Raw genomic sequence first — 18,856 nt, 5'->3', positions numbered from 1 at the left:
ACAATATTTCGTTTCTTGCGCTCATAACGAGCTCAAACTGGCTTGTTTATCGAGCGAGTTTTGTTTTCTTTTACGGTTTGACGTTTTGTGCGGTGGCCAGGGCACGTGACACTCGCGTGATTTAATGCGTGAATGATAAATAAACGGTCACGCAGCCATGCATAAGCACCACACTGTTAGCCTCGTTCGCGGTTTGTATAAGAAACGGCTATCGTGTCGAAAAATTTGTTTGGTCGCCACGTCACTGCGGGATGCACACGAAAAAACAAAACAAAACAAAAAAGACTGACACCTAGTGTCCCATGAAGTAGTCGATGTTCGAGGAAATGCGTCATTCGGGATTTGGGTTTCGATCTTATCTCAACTTGAATATACACTCAAACCAGACTGCAAGGCAAGTTCGAAAAAGTACAACGTACGACGGACGTAAAAAAGGAAATCTTAAAAGTAAAAATAGCCTCTACAAGGTATGAATAAACAAACGAAAGAAGGTGGCCAATGCTGCCCAAATATAGAATCCTCCGCTATTTATACAAAGGAGAAGCCTATAATTTGTAGCAGACGGCCCATTTATCCCCTTACCCATTCCTCTCAGTTCCCTGTTTGTACCCCGAGGCCCTGGCGTAGCCTCACTAGAGGGCGCAAGCGGCCCAAAAGGATTGTCTCTCAAGGGTGTGTAGTAGTTAGTTGTGTGTACTGACGTGTAGCTGAACGTCATCTCGTTTCACGTGTGTGAGATCGAAACCTAAGGAAGGGTTGCGGCGTATGCCTGGCCACTTCCGCGTAAGTGTCAATATATTTTGTCCCTAGTCATTTTTGTAGTCTTTTATTATTTAGCTAGCATAAGTCCCTTTTCCACATTCGGCTTGTTTAACTGAAACCGCTCGCCAGTCGACGAGCCGCTCCATTTACCATCAGAGAGGGACTGATTGCAACAAATTAAAGGTGCCTTGTTTAGAGAACTAAAAATATTCACGTAGCAGAATCGGATTTTGGATTAAATGGTCGATCCGTCTAGACAAGAACGGATCGTTTTTGGGAACACGAGCTTGTCAATTTTATAGGGACGTAAATCACATTTATGGCCTCCAATATTTAAGCGATCAATTGGTGTCTCGCTGAAGCCGATTAAAGCGGTAATTTGACTGCTGTGACTGCGCACAAACATATCAGTTTCGCGTGCATCGATGGTTTTTATCGATTTCTTCAGAACCATCAAATCAATAAATCAAAGATCAGAATTGGGCAGCAAATGTTTTGAATTAGAGTGCTTCCACGTCCGCTGGTATAAAATACAAACCGAAGAGTCGTTTACTCGTTACGAGGGATCAATTTCGAAGGTTTCTCCAATTGCTCCTTCCCCTCTCCGCCTCAAAATCGGCGCGAGACACAACAAATTAATGATACCCACGTCACGGTCGATAGTATTTATGCTGAATGCGATTCTTTTGTTGATGTTACTCGCTTACTCTACTGGACTTATCGACACAGCACGTTCAGGTCGTGTCCTTCATTGATAATTTGCTACCAGGACGGTTCCAGTCGAATTCATATTGGCGGAATGTCGCCCTCAAGTCTGATCCTGAGGGCGTCTTGAACGGTTGTGTCGAGAAAAACAAGAACAAAAAAAATCAAAATCAAACTGAGTAAGCAAAAGAAAAAATGTTGAAAAAAACTTAATAAATCAAAATAAAGAATAAATAAATGCCTGGCCAACTGCAGACTCGCCACGTTAAAAGACCTTTGAACGAGACGTAAACACTCGCGATGCCTCCTTCCCTTCTCTAATCGCCCAAGAGTTCAACAACATAAGCGATCTATTTTTGTCTGCGTACCCGGCCAAAATCGAAATCCTCAACATCAAATACCCTTGACCGAGTGGTCGCCTGGACGGAAGTGTCTGTCTCGACTGGCTGCGCACCAGCATTCCACACAATTACGTCAGGCGTGGCAGGCGTGTAATTATGATTTATTTTTCAATTTCATTACATCGCCACATCAATTCAAGACATCGTTTTCCATACCAGATTATACAGCCTACTACGCTTGATTATTCGTAGTGAAAAATCACGTACAGGCGATTCAACTACTATATGCCGTTAGAAGAATTGCTTATCGACCGTGCGTACAAGCGTTCCATACTCCGTCGAACGTGATTTGCGTCAGACCTTTCAACAGCGCACGAAAGTTCTCTCTTTCTCTTTGCAATGAATGGAAGTTTGTTTTTTTTAAATTCCATACCTGCGTCACAAGTACTGAAACCAATGTCGAACGTGATCTTTTCTCAACGCGCAACCTACCGTAAAATATGTGCGAAAGAAATTTGTTTTATAGATACTCTACTGCTCGCAGCCGTGTGGCCGTTAAATCGTAACGAATCGAAAGCAAGTAGCAGATGCTGAGAAATGATGAATGACACACTTATGCGCAGACTTGCCTGCCAAGACGTTCAACCAAAAAAAACATGAGGGCATTGCCTGATGTTTCACGTGAATGAAGGTTAACCCGCTGTATCGCAAGAGATCCCATTTTCTCTACGGTACTCATTTGCGCTTTTTATCGAGGTGCTTTTCAAGACTCGCATTGTAAAAATAGGGTTTGATAGCATGCTGCTGAATGAGCTACTTAGAACGATTAGGAGATTCGCATAATCCAGTTTAACGTGTTTACGGTAAAATTTTCTTACACATCTTCTAATTCCTATATTAAAACAAATGCAATCGTATTTGCATTGCCTCTATATTTACAGTGCCCTCAGATATTCACAAATATATATTTATGCCAACGGTCTTATTTAAAAATCAATCCGTCAGCTCGCGGTGAAATGGAGTTCAATTCCCCGTGAAATTTTTTTTCATTCGCTTTTTGTCGTAGTGGTTAAAACGGCGGTTCAAGGGAAGCAGCGAATAGTTTATTTTCTAACACGGGAGACGTGAGAAATTAACTAAGAAATACCAATTACTTATCGACAACCTTTTTCATCGAAATAAAATAAATACAGCCTTAAACGTAGTTCACATTAGAAAAAAAACTGTGAAAAGTAATAGATGCCGAGAAACTTGTCAAGAATAATTTTGGATCTTAAGCTAGATCTTTGAAAACTTAGCCTTTATTGTGGATATACTAATGAAAATCCTGTGTTGAACGACTTGTTGGGGGTCCCAAAGTTTCGCAATCTTTCATATTCGCTCGATCTTTTGGTAGTATCTCTAAGGAGGTCAAATGCATTGAGTGAAGTATATACTATACGATTGGTGGAGTATGGATCAAAGTTCTTGAGGCGCGCTCTCAGAAAAGAAGGCCGAGGATATCCTGCTTTATGTTAAAAAGAAAAAGTTGCGGCAATCCAGTTAATTCGTGTCGTAGATGGAACAAATATTTCCATCGAATAACACTTGTAAGATTTCGGACGCCGTGCATTTATGATTCTGACGCGCAATACAGCACGTTAAAGAGCTGACACTGCCATTACAGTACAAATGCGTTCAGTATGTGTACACACATTTTACTTTGATGTAAACGATGAGTCATTTTTCATTACTGATGTGCAAGTGACGGAGTGTGGCTAACACTACTTTCACTTGTGAGCGATTGTCCTCACCGCGAGGCATGAAGCAGTTGCTGTACTTTTACTTTCTGGTGACACATCACTATGCACAAGGCGGTGACTTGTTCTGACAAACTTCACGTGGACGGCTCCGGTTCGTTAAACTGTGCGTCGACGTAAAAACATTGACACCCTATCAACTTTCATTTCCAGTTAACTAATAATTTATTCTATTTCAAAAATCTAAAATTTTTGCGAAAATCATTTAAACTAATATCTCTATTGACAGATAATACGATGCAAGTTCAAATATTTACTGGGATGTGAAATCGCTAAAATGTAATTCGTTGCCGAGGCAAAGGTTTTGTGGCTCAGTGGAGCTGTTAACATTCTACCATATTTGACGAGAGTCGGAACGTCAACGTTGAAAACGTCCAGTTATAGCAATCACTTGGCCAAACACTTGGCTTCCTGGTAAAAAAAAAAAAAAAAAAGATCCAATTTCTGGGCCCATCTATAGTCAAGTTTACAGATTTTCCAACCAGAGGCTGCAGTCACCGAGAACCAGCTGACTGCTGATTCTCCAACAATCAATTATTTTAATTGGTGAGACTATACACAGGATTATTGAAATTGACCAGTAAACAGTTAATTGTTTTAACTATTGCGAGTAGTTATAGCGAATAGTTAAGCCATTAGCGTAAACAGCTAATATACTCCACATCGATTTCTTAATAAGGGTGTTCAAAAGTCTGTGTATGCCGGAGGCTCCCATTTGCAATGAGAAATCGCAAAACAAATAAAAAAAAAACGGCATCGCATATCAAAAAAATTCCCGCAGATTTTTAAGGCCACGTTGTTACAACGATTCTCAATTAAAGCTATTAATTCAAAAAGATTTTACATTCATCAATACTTAAAGAAGTCTCTCTAAGACTGTGTGTTAGTTCCGCAATGAAAATGGTAAAGTCGTAAGACACCATAACGTACGATTTGACATGTGTATTAGCTAATCACATGTCTTACTATAAGTAAACACCATACTTCTTTAATGTTCTGACAGTCGGTATGGGTCAACGTCAACTGCCAAATGCACCAAAGAAATTATGCTGTTTTGAAGTTTGAGACATTTTTGATTTAACACGTCACGCAAAGGCGACGCGCATTCATGGGTTCACTGTTCGCCGCGTTTCGTCAGCATTTTACGCTTTTCCAAAGTTCGTAAAGCATACTTGGCTGCCGTGCACTTTGCTATACGATAATTCCGACCTATTCCTTTGAAAGTTCCTTTCCCGATGACGTCAACGGTAACTCTTAGACGGCCGTCAGGGAGACGTTCAGCTTTCCTGTAATATCCAATTGTGAACATGTTAGTGGATATAAAAGAACTCGGAGCAAAGAGAAAGGTCAAGCTGCTCATCAATTCTTACCCAAATTTAACTCGATCGGTTTCTAGTTCCAGCAACTCTCTGATGGGTGACTTCGGAACATTTATACTGAACTCGTCTACAAATAAAAACAAAAACCCACGATGAGAAACCATTTTCTCTAATGATCCAAAATACAAATACCAATTTCTTTTTTCATCATATTGTAGTACACTCTCCAAACAGCATTGAGGGACATGTGCGAATCGAGGTATATTGCCCCTGCTACTGATTCAAATACATCGCCAAGAACTTTAGGCACTTCCACATCTTCAGCTTCAATCATATAATACTGTAAAACAGCAATACGATGTTATCTAGTGGGTAATTGAAAGAACTTTAGAAATTAATACCTCTTCATTGATGGAATGCCCATTTTCCTCTTGAGCTTTGACGAATTTGTCCAGAATTTGATTGAGAGTAGGAGACAGGTGCTTGAAATAACGATGGAATTCAAATCGCTCCGCCAAAACAGCAAACGTCGTGTTATTCACCAATGCCGAGCGCAAATCAGTTAGGGCGCCAGGCGGATGACGTGGTAGGTTTTCGTACAAATACCGCGTTATAAGGTAATCTATTGATACATCAGCAAAAAACCCATTTAATAAATACCAAGACATTTGATTTAAAAAACGTTTACCTAAGACGGCATCACCGAGGAATTCGAGTCTTTGATAGCAATCGGTCAATCTGTTGAGATAGTAGGAGGCGTGACTGAAGGCCTGCAGCAGGTAGGAGCGGTCGTTAAACTTGTAGCAGATTTTTTCTTCAAACGAATCAAATCCCGCTAGCATGTGATCAAGCATCACATGAACATGTAATGGCTGATCAACCAAAGGTGAGACAGGTGGAGTCCAGTAGCCATAAGCATCTTCGTCAAGGACAGGAAGCACCTTCAATCCCAGCCAGGACATGAAAAGCAGGGCCCCTCTTGGACCACAAGCTCTAAGGTAGGCTCCAATGAGCGCCTCTACACAATCGGCAATACTTTTATCGGGTATGCTATGTTGCGTTAGCAGGTTATAAGGAACGAAACGAGGTAAGTCTTGGGCATGGTAGATATTTCCTTCGACTACCATCTCCTCGACTGACGGAATTTTGCCACCAAATCGCAACATGATTTGCTCCGATTTCTCTTGAACCAAGGCTTTCACTTGTTCGCTTGACATATACTCCATTCCCTAGAATGCAATTTACAGAATCAATTCCTTTTTCACGAGTAACAAAGTGACAGTAAAGTCAAATGAATTTTTTTGAATACGTAAAAAAAAAAAATACCTGAAGATCCACGACATTCCAATAATTCAATGGGATTCCAGAGGAAATTAGTGCTTCTTCCAAGGCATCTGGGATTACATATCCGGGTGGCAACCAATTCTCGTGCGGATTGAATTTCGTTGCCACCATGCATCCACCAAACAGTTTTTTCTTGCCCAACTGATAAAGATGGAGATTGGAAACCTGACGCGAACGCAGATGGCTGAGTTCACCCTCGTGAATACTGCTATATTTGCAGTACAAATAAGTTGTGATAGAGTACTTTAAGAACGAATCGCCAATCGTTTCAAGTCGTTCTAAATTAATGCCATCATTGGCACTAGACATTGTAAATGCCTGCAGAATCACGCTCGGCGATGGTCCCGGATGGCTTTCTAAACCCTGTTGTTCGTCAAAACTGAAGGGGAAATCCAAACCAGGAACTGACATTTCTACCGCTGCTAATACAGGTTCTTCTTTTTTTAGTGGATGGACTATGTGGGGGAGTTGAGCGGATGGATCAGAAGATGGATCGCATTCGTCATGAATCTCACTGGTACACTGTTCTAGCAACAGGCGAGTAAGCTCTAGCATATGTGGGCTCTCAGATGCCAGTCGACGATTTGATTTTCCTGTTGTTGTGCCAGAGATATCGGAAAAGCTTTTCACATTTCCGGGAACTTCCGCCAAATTGTCTGGATGGTCTACTACCCGACCATGGAAAGGCGATATAATAGGAATCTCTTTGTCCACTGGCACGACGGATTCATCAACAATCACTGCTTTGTGTAATTTGAGCAAATCTTCACATCTGCGTTCCAAATCACTGTTCGTAAGATCAACGTTCCATCGATTTTTGATGCTGAGCAAATCTTCGACCTGTTCGTAAGGCTCTTCGTCATCCATCTGACCTTCTTCTAATTCTTCCTCCTCGGGACTTTTAAATTTTTTGGCTTTGAGGTTAATGGGTTCTTCGATCGCTTCTGCGGTGTCTCCTCTACAGACAAATTTGGGTCCAAATTCTTTCACTTTGCAAGCGTTTTCTTCTTCCTCTGAACCATCGTCCGTATCACTGTCATTCATGCTTTGATCACTATTATATGAGCCATCTGAAAAATTGCTTATCAATTCCGATGGTGACTTCGGCCGGTACTGGGAGAATTCCTTTGATTTTGGCTCATCCCAGGATCCAACGTAATCTTGTGTTCCCACGCCGAACTTAGGGAGGGATCCTTCAAGTCCAGAAATATCAACCACCGGTTTAGACCAGTCAAAATCTGCTCCATTATCATTGGTCAGCAGAGCTACTGCTTGAAGATCGCTATAGTCATAGTCTTCATCGACCGTTTCTCCCGTTCCTGTACGTCAAAATCAAAATAGTACTGATTATGACATCTAGCGATCCAACTTGCTATAACGTATTACCATTCTGGTTGTTGCCATCAATCGTATCCGGGTTCCATACTCCGATATCCAATAAAGAAGCTCCTGTGCTTTTTTTCGCTTCCTTATTTTCTCTTTTCTGCGGCTTTGAAGGCGATTTCGGTACGTTGTTGACTTCGGTTTCATCTTTTGGCTGATTAATTTCTTCAACGTTTTTAGCACTGACTGCCTTTTGAACTGGTGGTAATATGGGATCTGAGGATTTGCATTTCCAATCAAATCGTAAGGCGGGCCAGCGGAAATCTAAACAAAACAACAACAAAAAACAAATTAACAAAAAAAACAAACAAACAAACAAAGGATTACAAACACGAGCTAACTTAAATTAACCTATCACTACGAACCAGGGTCAAGCTGACTCTTTCCCAGAGAGATTTCCATCGCTACTTTGCAGCGGAGTTGTTCTGCCAGGAGGAGACCGTTCAAACGGTAAAGAATGCACGGTAAACTAAACATGGGCGCAAATAACCAGAAAAGATATGGAATTGTTTTTATCAAAACGTAAAGAAATTTTGTCTAAAGAAGAAATTAATAAAACGAATATTAAATAATTAACGACATTTACCAAACTGCTTGTCTCCACAGAGAGGCCGAAAAAGGATGGATACTGCACAATTCAGGCACCAGTATTTGCTTTTGTTGCAGGCTTTCTCTTTGGGTCTTTTTTGTATGCTCCGAACTAGTTGGAAGCATTACTCCTTTTCGGTTCACATACCTGTGTACGAATTACAAATATGCAAACAAATGTATAGAACATTGGTAACAACAAAGAAAAACCTCATACGCACCTTGGCGTTAAGAAGTTTAGTCTAGCTGAAGTGTGATCCACGTCCAAGAGCGGCTGCTTCAGATTCTGTATTTGGATCCCATATTTATGGCGGTAATATTTTTCGAATGTTGGATAGTTGTTATCAGGAAATTTAGACTGAGGGTTGAGTTCATAGAATATCTCAGCAACGTAGAAACATTGTGGATGTTCTTGATCACGGTACCATTTCATTACGACCGCATCAGCAAACAAGCGGGGATCAAAGACATAACCGGTTCTCTCTTCGTCTGCTACCAGCTGAGGTTTCGCGTCTCGAACGGATGAAATTAAATCGATGAATGCAAAATCCAGATTTAAGGGGGCGTTTTCCGCTAACGAATTTCTCTTTAAAGGCACGATTAGATAGGAACAGTCGGCGTGAAAAACATCTAACAACATTGGATCCTTTTCCAAGGAAAGCACGTTTCGGAAGATGTAGCGTTGAAAATCTGTTATTTGTTTTAATTGCTCCTCGGTCACATAGACTTCATCGGCGATTTTTACTATTTGCACTTCCACCTCGCCTGACCGAGTGAAAATAGGAAACGGACAAATTTGCGATAGCGGTTTACTATTCAAAATTCCCAAACTCTGCAGGGAGGTCTCAGGTTTGTAAATTTTTCTCCCACGCGTGTTTTGCTCCTCAGGTATAGGCTCACTTAATACCTAGTAAATTTTTTTTCATTAATGATCTATTACTTTAATGTAACACAAATACCATGGTGATCGCGTATAAGTAACAGGGTTGGTTGGGACGTGCAATACCATCGATAAACGGCTCGGCCACTTGCTTATAATAGTACTGCCTTCGTTTCGTAGTGCCCGGACGTGGCAGATTGTCGGGAACGATTTCGTCTTCCAAATCTGCGTTGTAATCCTCCTCCTCTTCCAGTCGAAGGTTTTCCTTCCCAGTGGGATAAAAGTTATCGTCCAGCTCTTTTAGCTGATGCAATAACCGACACGCTTCTAGTGCTGCGGATCGTTTGGCTATAACTTTCGATGGCATCGGAAGACCTGACACAGTTTGCCGCAGAGGAGAATTTATTGGTAGTTGTAATGAGCACACATACGCTACATCCATGCGCATTTTCCCGGCTGCATCGCTTTTCTGAAATAGTTCGGACCATTTGTCCCAAACAGATGGGTCAACGTATTCTCGCATTATTGTTCGTATTTTCCAAACAGGAATAAGGCGCGTGAAACAATCACTGGGCAACTTTGCGCAATATCTAAAAATATTTATCTTTCTGCAATTTACAGTCGTTTTCATTTCAAACCCATGTGCGCTATACCTGTTAATGATGGAAATGGCGTTTTGTAAAGACGCATATGATTTTGAAGCGTCACCAGGTGTGTACGGTTTCTCAATATTATTGAGCATATCTTCACTGTGATTGACGAACTCGGCCAAAGAGTTGTGATAGCCACTTTTACTTAGCAGAATTTGTTCAGTGGCATGGAAGTGAGAGAGATTCACCAGAAATTCATCCATGCGCTCCTTCTCGACCATCAGAATATAATGGGATTTTTTGGCGCGCGCTCGAGCCTTTGAATGAACATACGCACGGTAAGTTTGTGGCAAATCGTATCGGATAACCAGATGGCACGCTGGAATATCAATACCATCCTCTAGAACGCTCGTGGCTACGAGAATATTACAGTCGCGACTGCGAAAACGTTTCATAACGTCTTCTTGCTTTCGATCTTCACTTTCTATTTCCTTGACGGTCATGCCTTCGACCCGATCAACGGTATATAGAGGGCTTAGATACGCTAACTGAGGGTCGCATCGACTTGCATCCTAGACAACAATAAATTAAGATATTTCATCGAGTAAGGCCAATGTAACATCATCTTTTGTTTACCTTTAAAAGATGATAGAGTAGTTTGGCTGTGGTGCGCCTTTCAGTGAAAATCATTCCACATAGCTGATAAGCGTCTTCTCGAATACGGTGGTGACGAGCAGGGAAATCAGGACGCCTACGACGACTTACGTGACCCGACTGAGTTGTTGGCCGACGCACAAAGGACGGGCCATTCTCAGGTAACTCTACGGTCGGTAATGTTTCCGTGGACAATTTTTGAACTTGATCAGCGAGATCGTCGGCATGAACTAATACGGTGGAATCGGTTTGCTCTGTTGGATCATTGTTTCCAGGCAATTTTGAAGTTATTGGTGGTCGATATATACGGAGTATGTCCAACAGACGAAGAACTTTAGGGTGGCTAAACTTTTCTATACGTTCATATTCGGAATATCCCTGAAACTCTTCTTCGCACAATGACCTACAAAATGGAACATAAAGAATGAAAAAATACTTTGATATCAGTACCATTAGAAAGCCAACCGTATTTCAAGTAAAACTGTGAAGACTAAGCACAAAAGAAGATAGTGTCTTTCATAAACTGCTTTGGTTTTCAATTTCTCTAAATGAATGAGGTAAACCAGAGCAGCACGGTCTGCTCCCCAAGGACCTAAGATAACGAAATAGTTCTGAGTTGTAACCGAGATAGGGGTACATTCTTTCTATAAAAAAAAAAACGAATAAATACAAAGAAAGTAAAACAAAACCCTGCTACACAAACAAAACAATATTTGCAATAACTACAACCACTAGCAGTAACCGACATTGATTAATTAAGATATGCTCTATCTTTTACCAAAATTTTGAATGATTTGGATATACTCTTCAAGTAGATCAACAGGTTCAAGGCAGGGATCGGGAATTTCTTTAAGGTAGTCTTGCTCTCCATAATACTCTATGGGATCATACCGATGATCTCGAAGATAACTACTCAACTGCTGGACGCGATCCATGATTTCTAGCTCGAGCCGAGTGGCTTCAGGCTTTGAGGATATTTCACACACTAATTCTTTGGGGCGAGTTGAATGCCTATATTCGATCCACAATTTAAATAGAAGAGGATAGAAATCATAATTTTAAGTCTGTCATATGGTTCCTCACTGTAATGCTGATAAAACATTGTTTGATGTTGAAATAGCTGATTGCAATTTGTTTTCCAGAATAGTTATCAATTGGGATAGTTCCATTGGCTTGCATATGTTATTCACTATTGATGCAGTCAATCCCAGGATTCTTGGATGTAGACTGTTGGCTGACTTTTCATATAAAGCCAATATTTTTTTCAAAGCTTCATCATTCATAACATTATGGCAGTCATCCAATATCAACAAATTAAGCTTGCTCATTTCAAGGAAGTCTTTCTGGATAGCCTCAAGGAAAACCTGATAAGTCATAACAAGCACTTGGCTTTTTCCCAACTCATCTTTCCATCTAGAATAAGGAACAATGGATGTGGTATCAAAAATTTTCGAAATACTCATGTGCTTAGACATACCTCTGACAGCTCCATTTTATTACTCCTTTTTTCTCATGAAAAATTCCCACCTTCAAAGGAGTGTGATGACGTAAGTAGGCAGATCGCTGAAGTGCCAATTTAACTGTTGGCGTAATGTATACTGAGGAGAAACCTCCTAGTTGTAGTGGTGAACTGATTGAGATCATCAGGAACACATCTTAGAATATAGAGAATAATAAGAAAACATACCTGCAAACTTCAAAAGCTTTTTCACGAATTAACATTACAGCAACAAACATTTTTCCCAAATCTGCTTTTAAACATGCAATGGTGTTTTTGGATTTGGCAGATTCAAAAAGTTCCACCTGTAAAATTAGGGAACACAATTATAAATTTCATAAAATTTGACAGACAACTATGATTGTACTGTGGTTTAAAAGAGGAAAAACTATGTATTAAAGATTAGAAAATTTTAAACCTCAGAATCTCTTGGCGTAAAATTGTCACTTGTTGATAAATCCATCATTAATGGTAACATCATCCCTGTGTGTGTCGTTAAGTGAAATAACAATAGGTTTCAATTCACGTAGTGTGGGAAAGAGCTGAACCACTACGTTAAAAAGCTTTTGTTTACAGCGTAACAGCATGGCCTTTCGGCATGGGCTCTTGCGTTATGTAGACAAGCAGGGTTGGCGCTATTCCAACGACATTTTCTTTGCACAACTTCTGCAGTGTGCAGTGTGCACTTAAAAAGTTAAAAACAGGGCTCGGCCGGTCGGCCCCGCGTCAATCGGGTAGCTTTTTCGCCGATCAAAGATCGTTTTGTGTTTCGGGGTGACTTTTTTTTCCCTGTCAATGGGCATTTGGGTCGGCTTCCGGGTCTAACCTGGTGCAAAGAAAGAGCAAACGGGTTCCGATACGCGGTTACATACCCCGATCCATTTTTGGCAAAGATTTATCGATCAAACTTTTCGCCATCTAGCGGAAACATTTGTATTCGCATTTAAAGTTACCGTGTGCGGATGATCACTCCTGGTTTAATTTTTTTTCGCGGTTTTTGTTTCTTAAAGCCAGTATCAACTATCAAGGCTTTGTAAATGAAAGCAGGATTCCAAAAATCACGATCATTTGATAAGGGATAATCAAAACAAAGGTTGCTAGAGCAAAAAGGGAAGCACACACACATATATATATATATATATATATATATATTTAATTAGCACGCACGACGAACAGAATCCCCATCTATAAAGTTCTTGCAGCTTTTACGGCAGCCAGAACGATATTTTTCATGAGCATCACTACAGTCATAGGACCAACTCCGCCTGGTACTGGGGTAATCCAACTGGCTCTCTTTCTAGCTTGCTCAAAATCCACATCGCCCACAAGTCTAGACCCCGACTTTCTTGTTGCATCTGACGGGCGAATTTCAGTTAGCCAAGAAACAAGTAGAACGGGATATATGGCATTACCAGGAATAGAAGTTATACCGCAATCTATCACAACTGCTCCTTTTTTAATCCATTCACCCTTTATTAAATTAGGTTGACCAATGGCAACTACAAGTATGTCTGCATTAGCAACCTGTATCATCATAGTACACAAAACACGTTATTATCTCAACAAAAGCTTTTAAAGAACATTTCTGCTTACTACTTCATCCAAGTTTTTTGTTTTAGAATGGCAAGTTGTAACAGTTGCATTGTGCCATTTAAATAGTTCGGAAACTGGTGTTCCAACTATCCTGCTTCTACCGATTACTACGGTATGGCTTCCTTCGATCTTCGTGCCTGATCTGGATACCATTTAATCAATATATTGCCTTCCCCTACAAAACAAAAAAAGATACCTTTTAACTAATTCTAGGCATCCACTGGGAGTACAAGGGAGAAATCCAGTAGCCAGGTCACCTACAGCTACCTTGCCTTGGTTCCTTGAGTTCAGGCCATCAACATCTTTGTTGGGAAACACAGAATCTGTAATTAGATTAGAATTAATGGAGTTCACACAGTCCAATGGCATCTGGACAATAACTCCATGAACATGGGGATCTAAGTTTAGATGAGACAAGATCCCCAAAAGCTGTTAGAAAACCAATGACAATTTAGTGTGGTATAGAACATTTGCACAAATAAAGGGTTTTATGTATATGAACATAATTATGTATTACCTCAATCTCATTTGTAGAGGATGGAAGGACAATGTGTTTAGCTATGATCCCAATATTTTTAGCTGCTTTTAATTTCATCTTCACATAAACATTTGAATCTTCTCTGGCACCAACTTGAACAATGGCAAGCTGGGGTATTAAGCCAGAATTCTGCACTTTCAGTTTTTTTACTTCTTGGCTTAGGGTCAGAAGGATTTCTCTAAACTTAATTTTGATGAATAATCTTAAGATAATTAAATCAAATTTTAAATAATTTCACTTTGCAATGTCAGAACCAGACAGCAACCTTCCATATTCTTTTGTTTTGATGAGGAGTGAAGAAGACTGAGAGGAAAATTTATTTCCATTAATAATTTGCTGTAATATACAAAATTTGGTTGACAGTATATATAACTAGAATGGAAATGTATAAATAAATGTAAAAATAGCTTCTAAAATGTAATAGAAGAAAGAACCAAGATGGTTAACGAATGACTGATTCAGTTGCCTTATAATAACAACGAAGCCTGCGTTCTGCGAATCCAACTAACACCCTTGGCTGACAACAAGACAACATTTTCAGGACACTCCTCACTGTTGTTTCGTAGCTTTACGGTTTGAGGCGAGGAAAGAAGATTTCGTCTTATCTTTAATGGTAACGCAATAAATTATTAACTCAAAAATGAAAATTTTTCAAGTGATATTTTTCACCTTCGTTTCCTAAATCATCTTCAGGAATACAGGAAATTCTAATCTATGGAAATGGATCTCTGCAATGAAGCTAAAATGCTGAAAATGGAGTTGGTCTCCGCGAGACGGTCTCGAAGAGTCGAGACCGTCACCGCTACATCCCAGTGGGACTATCCCGGCCCTCTGATTGGCTCCCTCAACCGTTATACCCTTCCATGTATTTCTGCTTTCCGCTCCCACATTTTCCTGATACACACAGCGTGGTTTTCTGTGGGAGTGGAGTTCACGCTTTGATTTGTTTGTTTCTTTGTGTATTTATATTATTTACATTTATTGTTTGCTGTTTGTTAAGTTTTACAAATACAACATTTTTACTTACATCAATTGTTTTTTTCATTTTATATAATAGACTGAATTAAGTACCGGTGTGTTTTCTTAAATTAGTGTAAATTGGGCCATGGCACTTGGGCTGGCGGTTCCAAAACCCGATCAGGTAATGATAGGGAAAACCATAATTATAAAAATTTAAAAAATGATAGGAATGGATAAATCTTTATAAGATCTGTCCATTTTTTCAAAAATGATGCTTTTAAAAATACTTATTGGAAGAGCAGGTATCCGGTATCTCTAGAGCGCAAAAACTACAAAAAACGTCTTGTCCAAAATTTTTTTGTTTATGAAAATTATCTTAATTATTTTACAGAAATGGATAGCCCTTGTCAAGAGCTACCCATTTCTGTAAAATTTATTAATTTTCGTCTTATAATTTTCCCGCAAAAAATTATTTAAATTTCACGTATTATTGGGGTGGGGGTGGGGATTACCGGATACCCGCTTAACCGCACCGACCTACCTGAAAAATGGCAAATCGGTTTACTCTTCCAATCAGTAATTTTTAAGCAATATTTTTTCAGAAATGGATAGATCTTATCAAGATATGTCGATTCCTATAATTGTTAAAACTTTTGGACTTATAGTTTTCCCGATTCTCCCAAAATCGGGTTTTGAAACCGTTTTTCTCCGGTCCGCACCAACCCAGTTGCCCATGGGTGATAATTCACAATAAATCTAATTGAAACATACCGATGTTTAATTCATTCTTGTTTTATAAATTGAGAAGCGATTTAATAAAGGTATAAATAGTGTACTAGAATAAATTACAAACAATAAAAGTAAACATAAATAGTATAAATAAACACATGAAAAATAAACAAATGAAGGCGACAGCCCGACGAAAAACTCCACACATGCCCCACACACACCACACACCACAAGCAGAAGGGGGTGGAGGGGCTTTAGGGTGAGGAGAAGGAGATAGCCAATCAGAGGGCCGGAATAGTTCGAGACCGCCTCGTGGAGACCAAGTTGATATAATCAATCAGAGGGCCGGAATCCTTCGAGACCGTCTCATGGAGACCAAGTTGATATAAAGACTGAGGGCGTAACTAAAACTCGGGGGTCGGGGCTCGGGCTCGGGGCTCGGGGGTCGGGGCTCGGGGGTCGGGGGACTAAAACTCGGGGAATGGACTCGGGGGTCGCCATTTTCCCCGAGCTTTAGTGTGTTCAAACGGGGTGATGGGTAAACAAAAAAAGACCAAAACTCGGGCAATGCACTTCGCCAAAACCACCCTACCTCTCCTTAAAAAGGTAAACCATTAATATTTTCTACCCACAGATGGCTTTTTCAAAATAAATCGGTGTTCACCTCTTTGTGCAGGATATTGTACACCCCCGTTTTTTTAGTGCATTCTCATGGCGCTACGGGTCTCAGGAAAACTTAAATATCTTTTTACTGGTAAGGACTATTTTTTTTTCTTTTTGCGTCTATCAGAAGAGAAAGTGCTCTAAAAGTTATCTTAACATGAAAAAATTGTAGAAGTTACACCCAGGGCGCTAAAATATCGTTCACATGATTAGGTACACTACTTTTCTCCCCATAAACGCCATGTTAATACCGGCGTTTCCAAAAATATAAATAAAATACTTCAAAACATCCTTAAATTAATTTTTTCATGCCGAGCGACGCGTTTTCCTTTATTCTGTTAGAATATAGTGCACGTTTTTGAATTATTTGAACTAAAAAAATGCTTCCCTATACCCCAAAGTTGTTACACTCAGATGTTTTACAGAGAAAATTAAGATTTGTGCTTGCGCCACCAGGGGCACTGGGAGCAATTTCAAGTGCTCAGATTTTTTTTCTTTAAACACAGCTAAATTATTCATATTATTCATGTTATACAGATAACATTTCCATATGAAAAGGCCGTTGATCAGCTCTTGGTAATAGCAGCTCTAGAAGAAGAAGAAGTGATTGTGCAAAATAGGGAACAAAAATTGTGTATCCGATTACAAGAAAACAAAATGATTGACGCGTCGAGTGTTAAGTTCATCGAAGCCGGTACTCCTGGCAGAATCGATGGGCTATGGCTTATTGAAACTACGAGATCCACCCGACTAAATAAGGAATGGGTTACGCCGAGTTCTGTCGTTGAAAGTCACGATGGAAAAGTGTTCATTCCCGTTGTCAACCTTAGCAAAAGGACAATAAAGGTTCGTGGACCGTGGAAGGTTTCGGCAGTGACTACCGACCAGACCTTCTTAGTGAACGAAGAAGAACAGTCTACAATAGGAACAGTACAGCCCGAGAATGAATCAACCGGATGTGAGCAGGTATTGTTAAATGAAGCAGAAATTCTCATTGATCCGAACGTGACGGGAGAAAGAAGAAAAGAGTTGATGGAAGTGATCCGACGGCATTGGCGTTGCTTCTTAGCAAAGAAAGGGCTGACGCAACTAGTCGAACATCGAATTGAGACCGGAACAGCGAGTCCAGTCCATTCATACCCTTATCCAGTTAGCGAAGCGGAAAGAAAAGTGATTCAAAACCAAGTAAAAGAAATGAAGGAAGGTGGCATCGTCGCTTTATCAAGTAGTCCATGGAGCTAATCAGTCGTGCTGGTGAAAAAGAAAAATGGAGAGCTTTGGTTCTGCGTCGATTACCGACGTCTTAATGCTCTCACAGTGAAGGATGTCTGTCCTCTTCCGAGGATCGAAGACGTATTACATCGTCTCAGTGGTCTAAATGTTTCACCAGTCTAGATTTAGAGATCGGATTTTGGCAGGTGCCAATGGCGAAGGAGCATAGAGAGAAAACAGCGTTTGTAACTCCAGATGGCTTGTTTGAATTTTTGCGTCTCCCGTTTGGTTTGTGTGGTGCCCCGCCGACGTTTCAGCGCTTAATGGACCGAGTTCTCGACGGACTAAAGTGGACAGAGTGTCTTGTGCATATGGATGATATCCTCGTTTTCGGAAATTCGCTGGAACAACACAATGATCGACTTCACCGCGTCCTACAAGCAATCGAAAACGCCGGCCTAACTCTTAACGTGCGCAAGTGTGTATTCGGTGCACCAAGTGTGTCCTATCTAGGTCATCGAATTGACAGTCGAGGAATTTCGCCTGATCAAACGAAAGTTGAAGACGTACGGCTTTTCTCTAGGCCAGATACGCTCACAAAATTAAGGGCCTTCTTGGGAATGGCCTCGTTTTATCGTCGTTTCATCCCTAATTTTGCATCGATCGCTCGTCCTCTCCATATGTTACTGAAAAAAGGTGCTGATGTAACGAGAGATTGGACTCAAAGTCATGAAGTGGCGATGTTGGAACTAAAGGCGAAGTTGACTACTGCCCCTGTGCTTGTAAGTGACGACGGCATTTCAGGAGTCGAGCTTTTTACAGATGCCAGCATTAAGGGAATCGGTTCAATCTTGATGTTGAAAGGAGAGAATGGTCTCCAACCAGTAACGTTTATTAGTCGAAGACTCACGCCAGCCGAGGAAAAATATCACATCAATGAACTGGAATGTCTGGCCCTCGTCTGGTCTCTAAACAAGTAACGGCATCATGTGTACGGCCGTCCGCCGACAGTTAAAACAGACAGTTCGGTTTTACGCTGGTTATCTCAAAAGAAAGAGCTGAGTGGACGATTGGCGCGATGGATTATCACTCTTCAAGAATACTCGATCGATATCAAACATTTGAGCGGGACCGCTAATGTGTTAGCAGATGCGCTGTCTAGAGCCCCTGTAGGAGCTGCGGAATTAACCGACCCAGCAGATCAACTCTTATGTGGTATCCAAGCAGGGGAGTATTCCCCTAGACAACTGGCTCTCCTACAACATGCAGATCCCGATATTCGTCAGATCGTCCTCCTC

The 18,856-nt window shown here is 40.6% G+C and overlaps 2 protein-coding genes and 1 long non-coding RNA gene across 4 annotated transcripts; 2 read left to right on the top strand and 1 right to left on the bottom strand.

Annotated features, from left to right (window-relative positions):
* Nucleotides 1-539: 539 nt before the first annotated feature.
* On the top strand, nucleotides 540-15,020 carry LOC123470749. Its single transcript, XR_006644521.1, has 3 exons — nucleotides 540-783; nucleotides 6,718-14,607; nucleotides 14,688-15,020. It is a non-coding gene; the product is annotated as an uncharacterized LOC123470749 (long non-coding RNA).
* LOC123470748 (endoribonuclease Dcr-1-like) lies at nucleotides 4,535-12,424 on the bottom strand. 2 transcript variants are annotated; one of them, XM_045171498.1, is made up of 19 exons: nucleotides 12,282-12,424; nucleotides 12,053-12,168; nucleotides 11,843-11,995; nucleotides 11,449-11,778; nucleotides 11,144-11,376; nucleotides 10,831-10,957; nucleotides 10,348-10,768; nucleotides 9,775-10,283; nucleotides 9,201-9,711; nucleotides 8,463-9,148; nucleotides 8,240-8,389; nucleotides 8,019-8,122; nucleotides 7,657-7,917; nucleotides 6,253-7,589; nucleotides 5,615-6,155; nucleotides 5,328-5,548; nucleotides 5,119-5,266; nucleotides 4,978-5,053; nucleotides 4,535-4,893 (listed from the first exon to the last, which is right to left on the bottom strand). In XM_045171498.1, the coding sequence occupies exons 1-19, from the start codon at nucleotides 12,342-12,344 to the stop codon at nucleotides 4,722-4,724; spliced, it is 6,159 nt and encodes a 2,052-aa protein (XP_045027433.1). In that variant the 5' UTR covers nucleotides 12,345-12,424; the 3' UTR covers nucleotides 4,535-4,721. The 2 variants fall into 2 exon arrangements, with proteins under 2 accessions (XP_045027433.1, XP_045027434.1); XM_045171499.1 differs by lacking the exons at nucleotides 11,449-11,778; nucleotides 11,843-11,995; nucleotides 12,053-12,168; nucleotides 12,282-12,424 and having other exon boundaries at nucleotides 10,831-11,009; nucleotides 11,144-11,285.
* A 2,861-nt stretch (nucleotides 15,021-17,881) lies between the features above and the next one.
* Nucleotides 17,882-18,538, top strand: LOC116928317 (uncharacterized mitochondrial protein AtMg00860-like). The gene has a single exon (XM_032935407.2). The coding sequence runs from the start codon at nucleotides 17,882-17,884 to the stop codon at nucleotides 18,536-18,538; it is 657 nt and encodes a 218-aa protein (XP_032791298.1).
* The last annotated feature ends 318 nt before the right edge of the window (nucleotides 18,539-18,856 follow it).

This window comes from Daphnia magna, linkage group LG3 (genome assembly GCF_020631705.1).
Source record: "Daphnia magna isolate NIES linkage group LG3, ASM2063170v1.1, whole genome shotgun sequence".
Taxonomy (NCBI): domain Eukaryota; kingdom Metazoa; phylum Arthropoda; class Branchiopoda; order Diplostraca; family Daphniidae; genus Daphnia; species Daphnia magna.
This window is presented reverse-complemented; position numbering and strand designations above follow the sequence as displayed.